Consider the following 8,807-nt stretch of genomic DNA (forward strand, 5'->3'; position numbering starts at 1 on the left):
ACATTTAACTAGTGAGTAATGATCAATCAAACGTTCGAGCAGTGGTTGACAATAAACCAAACGGGTAGTAGTTGAAAGTAAACCAAACGGGTAGTAATTGAAAATAAACCAAATGGAGACGTGGCTGAAAAACATTTAATCAATATTTGATACTTGTCCTCATAAAAGAAATGCATGTCTCTACAAGACTACAACCGACTCAAGCTGATCCTTGTTTTCTCACCAAAAAAAAATTGTATTGAATGGAAACTAGTGAGTAATGATCAATCAAACGTTCGAGCAGTGGTTGACAATAAACCAAACGGGTAGTAGTTGAAAGTAAACCAAACGGGTAGTAATTGAAAATAAACCAAATGGAGACGTGGCTGAAAAACATTTAATCAATATTTGATACTTGTCCCCATAAAAGAAATGCAAACAATAATTATGTATCAAACTCAGTAATAAATAATAATATGGTGAACCTTGATTTCAGAAAATGTTTGAGCCTCTTTATTTCTTTTCAATTAAAAACTGTAAAAGGCTAAAAAATAAATAAATCAATGGGATGGATTTCTTATCAATTGGAAAAGTCAGCATGAATTGACAGGGACTCAGAGAGAGCATTCAAGACATTTAACTAGTGAGTAATGATCAATCAAACGTTCGGGCAGTGGTTGACAATAAACCAAACGGGTAGTAGTTGAAAGTAAACCAAACGGGTAGTAATTGAAAATAAACCAAATGGAGACGTGGCTGAAAAACATTTAATCAATATTTGATACTTGTCCTCATAAAAGAAATGCATGTCTCTACAAGACTACAACCGACTCAAGCTGATCCTTGTTTTCTCACCAAAAAAAAATTGTATTGAATGGAAACTAGTGAGTAATGATCAATCAAACGTTCGGGCAGTGGTTGACAATAAACCAAACGGGTAGTAGTTGAAAATAAACCAAACGGAGACATGGCTGAAAATGAACCTTGGTTGAGGTGAGCGATAATTGGAGAGGAAATGTTGATATTTGCAGTGAAAGCATGTTTCATTTTTTTTTAAAAAAAAAATGATCGTTAAAAACAAAATTTTAAAATATGGACATTAGAAAAAGGCAAAAATTCAAAAAATATGACCATTAGGAAAATGCAAACATTCTAAAATATAAATGTTTGAGAAATAATAAACAAATCTTTGTAGAAGAATATTTAAATAAAATAATGAAAGTGAATAGTTAAAATAGCGAGGCTACTGAGAGAGAGCAGTGGCGAAGACAGCAGCCTTAACCCCCAAAAACTTCTTTTACCAGTGAAATTTTTTTGTTTGGCTTGAACTTGCCCATCTTAAAAACTCTCAACCACTAATTCAGGGGCACCCTTAGCAGAACTCCTTGTAGGATTCTCTTGTAGCTATTGACGTTAAACCAGCAAATTTGTTGCTACTGTTTCAATCTTCACACTTTAGAGCCCTTAGTAAATTAAAGGAGAAACTTCACTGAAGACCTCTGAACTTCCACCCGTTTTGAAATAGCTCCTCTAAACTTCAAAATCTCTAAATTTAGTCCCCTAAACTTTCAATTGCTCTCAATTTGGACCTCTCTGTCAATTTTAGCCGTTAAAAAATACAAAAAAGACTAAAATATCCCTGATTTTTGTTTTTTTAAAAATAAAAAAATGTTTTGGAAGTTGAAATTTTATACAAAAGTCAGGGGTATAAACGTCATGTAACATTTAAAATTTGACGGAGGAGTCCAAATTGAGAGCAATTGAAAGTTCAGCGGACTAAATTGAGAGATTTTGAAGTTTAGGGGGGGTATTTGAAAATAGGTAAAAGTTCGAGAGTCTTCAATGAAGTTTCCCCTTATTTTTATTTTGGAAATGGAAGCCAAACTTTACAAAATAAAAAAATGGAAGCCAAAACTTCCACAACAACACTACCATACATATCATAATTCAAAATTTGGCATTTTTAAAAAATAAAATAAATTGAATCACCCATAGTTCTTTTTTTTTTTTTTTTTTTTTTTTTTTTTTTTTTAAAGATGGATAAATGGATATACACTATTTAAACTTTAAAGTGTTTAAAACATATTTGCAGGAATAGCTTTTGCATTATATAATTAAATTTTTTGGATAATCTCTATCTCCATCAAAGTAAATTAAGCAAAATTGATTTTTAGATATTATCTGGAAACAACTCTTTTTTTTTAAAAAAATTCCTTTCAACATGCATATTGCATTAAAAATGGATGATCATTGTGCATCTAGAAACTCTAACTCATAAGATGATACTTTGATGGTCCTGAAGCTGTCAATAGATTTAATTTATTGATTCAGACGGAAAGAGGTAATTCATTAATGTTCAGTGAGTTCTAACCGCAAGACATCCCATCCCGTAAATAAATTTTGAAACTTCTCATACTACCCCCTAATTAGATTGAACTCAATCACTACTATATATATATATATATATATATATATATATATATATATATTTGTTAGTTATATTTTGCCCCCTATGAACAAAAGTTTTAGCTCCGCCACTGGTTGAGAGTGCTTTAAAAAAGTTAGTAGTTAAAATTAATAATGTGATTTTTAACTATTTTTTGAAAATATAAACTAGACTACAAAATACACCTAGAAAGGGGGATGAATATGTGTTTAACAAAAATAAATGTTGAATTAAAAATAGGATTAATAACTTTTTTGGTACCTCGGTTTTAACATTTTTATTTTTCTCCTTAGGTTTTAAAACCTGACAAATCTAGTACCTCACTTATGGGAAAAGACAAAATCAATACCTCCGTTAGTTTTCATTAGTCCCAATTAACGGAATTTCCACGTGTTACTCCCATAATATGCCATGTGTCCTAAAAAAAAAAAAAAAAAAAAACTAAACCTAAAAAAAATAAATAAATAAATAAAAGAGAAAATTTTATGGGGTGGTTGGCCGCCCCCAAGGCCGGTCTGGGGGTGGTCTTGATTCTTAAAGTGATTCGCTTTTATCGGATCGTCCGATAAACTTCTTATCATTGATGAACAAAACAGTTTCTCAAACACAACAACACTCTAAGAGAAAATAGCTTGGGGTAATTACATTTTTCCTACCATCAACTACAACGCATTGTCAATTTTTCCCCCTGAACTGCCAATCTTACTGCCCGACTCTATCATACTACTATTTTCTTCCCAAAACCCCCTTCCATCAGTCAAACTCGTTAAAAAATTTGAAATTACCTAAATACCCTAACTATATAAATGAAAATTACATATAATACCCTTAAAATTAAACAAATCAAAAATCAAAATTAAAAAACTAAATAAAAATTAAAACAAAAAAATATAAATATATTAAAATTTTTTTTAAAAAAAAAACTTTTAAATTAATTTATAAAAATAAAAAAGTCAATATAAAAATAGTAAAAAAACAATTAAAAAGGACTTAAAATAAAAAAAAAATAAAAATAAAATAAAAATAAAAATAAAAAAGAGAGGGAAATTTCACTTACCCCTTACATGCCTTTTGTAAACACCCCCCCAAAGTTTAAAATCTCTTACTTTGATGTATCGAACTTTCATTTTGTTCCAAATATCCCATTCCGTTAGGATTTTCTGTGAAATCTTAACAGAGAGGTATGAAATTCCTAAAATACACTCATTTTTTATTAAAAAATAAATTTTATTAATAAATTAAAAAAAAAAATGAAAGACCCATCGTGGGTCACTTTGTGACCCACCGGTAGGTCACCTTGGTGACTCACCGTAGGTCTTTGTGACCCAAAGGTGACCCACTTTGAGGGTCACCTTGTCACAAGTGATCCTCCAGAGGGTCACTTTCTGACCCTAAGTGGGTTGCAAAGGACCCATCGGAGGGTCACTTGTGACCTATCGTGGGTCACAAACCCTCTGTTGGGTCACAACAAGATGAAGATCGAGGACATCCCTTGTTTGGATGCAACTATGACACAGTTGGTGAACTTGGGCCAAGAACAAATGCCTGATGCAGCAGGGATAAAGGAATTTTTCTTTAACCCTTTCTCGGATCAACAGCAGCAAGTTACCGAGTCGGCCCCTGATGATGCTCAATCTGCTGAGGCCGACATCGCCGAGTCTGCATCTGCCGAGGCCCCTAATGTTACTCCTACTTTTATCCTCAAGGCAAAATGATGTAAAACCATTTAATGGTTCCTTGTATATATCTCAAATTTCTATTTTTAATGAAATGAGTTTCAGCGTTTATACGGGTCTTGGAATAATAACCTTTTGATGTTTGTTTATTACTTAAGGTAGTTAGAAAAACTTATAATTACATTTCTCCAAGTTAGGTTTTGGAGATTTTGATTTAACTTTAGTTTTGCTACCCCGAGTTAGGTCTCGGAGAGTTTCATTACGTTTTTTATTCTAGGTTATGTTACGTTAAGAGAGAGAGAGCTTCTTTTGGTTGCATCTCTTTAAGGCTCGGAAGAACCTTTTCAGTTGTATTCTCCGGGACTTATAGAACCATTCAATTTGTACTTACAAAATTTATATGTTGTTTAACTCCGAGATACTTTTATTCATTGAAATGAGAATAATGAAACGATGAAGAAATCACATATCACAGCATTTAGACACAGTACTTTTTAAGGTGCTCAGCGTTCCAAGGCCTTTGAAGAGCCTTACCTTTGGAATTTTCCAAGTGGTATGCTCCTGCTCTTTTGCACTCAATCACCCTATAAGGTCTTTCCTAATTAGGAGCCAGCTTTCCCTCAGCTGAATCCTTGGTTGCCAGAGTAGCTTTACGTAGGACCATATCTCCAACTTTGAAGCTCCGAGGCTTGACCTTCCTGTTGAAATACCAAGTCACTCTTGCCTGATATGCTATCATAGTTACCTGGGCTTGATCCCACTTTTCTTGCAGCAAGTCCAAATGCAGCTGTAAACCCTCGTTATTGGTCTCGGATTGGAAGGTCTCTACACGATAGTTGCCCGAGCCTACCTCGGCTAGAATGACTGCCTCAGTTCCAAATGCTAAGGCATATGGTGTCTCCTCAGTTGGAATTCTTTTAGTTGTTCGGTATACCCATAATACTTCTGGAAGGTCATCCGCCCAATTTCCTTTCCGATCATCCAGCTTCTTCTTCAAGATCTTGAAGATCGTTTTGTTGGTAGCCTCTACCTGCCTGTTAGCCTGGGGGTGCCCTAGAGATGAATAATAGTTCCTTATCTGAAGCTAGGCACACTAGTCTCGGAATGAGTCGCAGTCAAACTGCTTGCCATTATCTGTGATAAATGCATGAGGATTGCCATACCGGCATATGATGTTCTTCCACAAAAATCGTTCTATTGCCTTAGCTGTGATACTAAGGCTTCAACCTCTGCCCATTTGGTGAAATAATCTATAGCGACAACCGCAAACCTTACACCTCCCCTGCTCCGAGGCAATGGTCCCACTATGTCTGCCCCCCATTGGGAAAAGGGCCAAGGTGAAGAGATTGCACTCAGGTCTTCAGAAGGTTGATGAATGATATTAGCGAATCGCTGGCACTTGTCACAATTTCTGACTAATTTTGCCGAGTCCCGATTCATGTTAGGCCAATAGAAACCCGCTCGGACTGCTTATTTGCCAGTATTCTAGCTCCAGCATGGCCTCCACAAATCCCTTCATGGATTTCTCTAAGGATATAGTTTCCTTCTTCCTTTGAAACACATTTTAGGAGTGGCAACATGAAATCTCGCTTGTACAGGATTCCATTCACCATTGTAAACCTTTCAGCTCTTATCTTCAATCGGATAGCCAACTTTTGCTCTGAGGGAAGGACTCCTTTTTTCAGGTATTCCACTATTTCCAATTGCCAATCAGGTATGGTCTTGGTTGTCGAGACTGACACCGACTCGGTAACGGATGACTGTGGAAGAATTTGGATAGGAGTATCGTCTTCAATTTCTCCTTCAGCTGTTAAGGCCATTCGGGCCAATCGGTCTGCTCTCTCATTCTCAGGCCTCAGAATTTTTACAATGCTGAACTTCTTAAATAGGCACTGCTTCTCTTGCACTTTTGATAAATATAGCTTCATCCTCACTCCTTTGGCTTCAAATTCACCTTGGATATGTCCAACAATAACTTGGGAATCACTTCGTACTTCCACAAATCTACCTCCCATTTCATGAGCTATACTGAGTCCTGCTAGGACTACCTCGTACTCAGCTTCATTATTTGTGGTTTTAAACTTCAGCTTCAAAGAACTACATAATTCTTTCCCATCAGGGGTAATCATTACTATTCTAGCTCCACCGTGCGTCTTTGTAGATGATCCATCTACATAAACTACCCATGTTTCATCATTCGGCCAACTGGTGATATCTGGCAAATTAGTGAATTCTGCCAGAAAATCAGCCAGTGCTTGACCTTTGAGAGAATTTCGAGGGAGAAACTCAATGTCGAATTCTCCCAGCTCAATTGCCCAGTTAGCTAATCTTCCCGACAGATCTAGCTTTCTTAGCACTTTCTTCAATGGGTATTCAGTCAACACCCTGATTGTATGAGCTTATAAGTAAGGTCGGAGTTTTCTGGATGCTATGATCAAGGCGAAAGCCAGTTTCTCCACCTGAGGGTATCTTTCTTCAGCGCCTCTTAAGGCTCTACTTATGAAGTATACAGGCTTTTGAATTCCTTCTTCTTCTCAGATTAATGTAGCGCTCACAGCCGTTGGGGACATGGCTAAGTACAAATACAGCATTTCTCCGGGTATTGTCTAACTTAACAAAGGTGAGGTCGTTAGATATTTTTTTAGCTGTCCAAAGGCTTCTTCACATTCATCAGTCCACTCAAAAGCCTTTCGCAAGACTTTAAAAAATGGAAGGCACTTATCAGTCAACCGTGAAATGAACCGATTCAGTGTCGCTATCCTTCCTGTCAATTGTTGGAGCTGTTTTAAGTTTCTTGAAGACTGCATATCCAGGACAGCTTGTATCTTCTCAGGGTTAGCTTCTATTCCTCGTCTCGACACCATGTAACCGAGAAACTTTTCGGACGAGACTCCAAACGTACATTTTGAGGGATTCAACTTCATCCTGTATTCCTTCAAGGTTGCAAACGTCTCTTGCAAGTCGGGTACATGATCCTGCGGTAGCGCACTCTTGACTAGCATGTCGTCGACGTATATCTCCATATTGCGTCCGATCTGGTCTCGGAACATTTTGTTTACCAGCCTCTGGTACGTTGCTCTTGCATTCTTCAAACCGTAGGGCATGACTTTGTAACAGTACAGGCCTCGGTCAATTATGAATGCAGTTTTCTCATGATCTTTTGGATGCATGTATATTTGGTTATAACCAGAGAAGGCGTCCATAAAGCTGAGTAAGCCGTACCCAGCTGTTGAGTCCACCAATGCATCGATGCGAGGTAATGGAAAGCATACCACTTTGAAGCTTTCACCATCTTCTACATCCCATTGGATTTTTTTGACTAATACTACATTGGCTAACCAATCGGGATAATAAACTTCCTCAATAAAATGAGCCTTGAGAAGCTTCTCTACTTCTTCAGCTATTGCCATATTCCGTTCAGGGGCAAACTTCCTTCTTTTTTGCTTGACTGGCTTCACACTCGGGTCCAAATTGAGTTGGTGGAGAATGTCTTCAGGACTAATTCCTGGCATATCTTCATGGGTCCATGTGAAAACTTCTAAATTTCCTCGCAGGAAGGTGGCGAGACCGTCCCGGACTCTAGGACCAAGTTGTGTCCCAATCTTCAAAATTTTGCCTTCACCAACTACTACATCTTCTAGAGGTTCGGCTGGTTCTCCCTTCGGTTCACCCCTGCTATTACCACCTACTATACCAATGACAATAGGAGCTAGATCCGAGACCCTCTTGAAAGACGTATTGTAACATCTTCTCGCCTGAGTCTGATCTCCCTTCACTTCCCCGACTCCTTCCGTTGGGAACTTCATCATCAAATGGTATGTTGAAGTTACGGCCTTCAACTTATTCAAAGTAGGCTGATCGATGATGGCATTGTAGGCACCGGGTCAGTCAAGAGCCAAGAAGTCTACCATTACAGTTTTCTGCTTTGGTGCCATCCCTGCTATCACATGGAGTGAAATTAGGCCGATTGGCTGGACTTGCTCCCCTGCGAATCCAACCAGGGTGGAACTAAATGGTCTGATCCTATCACGATCAATACCCATTTGTTTGAAAATCGGCCAGTACAGAACATCAGCCGAACTTCCATTGTCCACCAAAATTCTATGGATCATATTGTTGGCTACTGTCACCTTTACTACTAGCAGATCATCATGTGGCTGCATTACCCCTCTAGCATCTTCTTCAGAGAAAAAAAGGACCACTAAATCTTTCTTTGCAACCTTGGAAGGTCTATGTACTGTAAAGATTTCCTCGACCTGTGTCTTCCTAGCGTAGGCTTTCCTAGCCGAGTTTGACTGCCCTCCACCAGCTATTCCTCCGGCAATAGTGTGGATTTCACCTACCACTCCTTGATCCCGAGGGGGTCTCAGATCCTCTCTCGGTCCATCCTCCCGATCATGTCTTGGCTCTCATCCTCCTACGTCTCGGTTCGCATCTAACAGGAGGAGCTGTTGGTGAACTGCGTCCCGATTCCTTTCTCTTGCAAGGAACCTCACAAGCCTTCCATTTCTGATGAAGTTTTCGATCTCCTGTCGTAGAGTTATACAATCTTCTGTCAAATGCCCATGATCATTATGGTATTCGCAAAACTTTGTCCGATCTCGCTTCCTCGGATCACCCCTTAACTTACTCAGTCACTTGAAGGCTGGGTCTCTTTTAATTTCCATGAGCACTTCATTGACCCCGGTATTCAAAGGTGTGAACCT

General features: G+C 38.0%; 1 protein-coding gene across 1 annotated transcript; it reads right to left on the reverse strand.

Moving 5' to 3' along the window:
• Positions 1 to 4,699: 4,699 nt before the first annotated feature.
• Positions 4,700 to 5,541, reverse strand: LOC148584332 (uncharacterized). The gene is made up of 2 exons (XM_088518148.1): positions 5,329 to 5,541; positions 4,700 to 5,143 (listed from the first exon to the last, which is right to left on the reverse strand). The coding sequence occupies exons 1-2, from the start codon at positions 5,539 to 5,541 to the stop codon at positions 4,700 to 4,702; spliced, it is 657 nt and encodes a 218-aa protein (XP_088374274.1).
• Positions 5,542 to 8,807: the final 3,266 nt, after the last annotated feature.

This window comes from Corylus avellana, chromosome 7 (assembly GCF_965113065.1).
Source record: "Corylus avellana chromosome 7, dhCorAvel1.hap1.2, whole genome shotgun sequence".
NCBI lineage: Eukaryota > Viridiplantae > Streptophyta > Magnoliopsida > Fagales > Betulaceae > Corylus > Corylus avellana.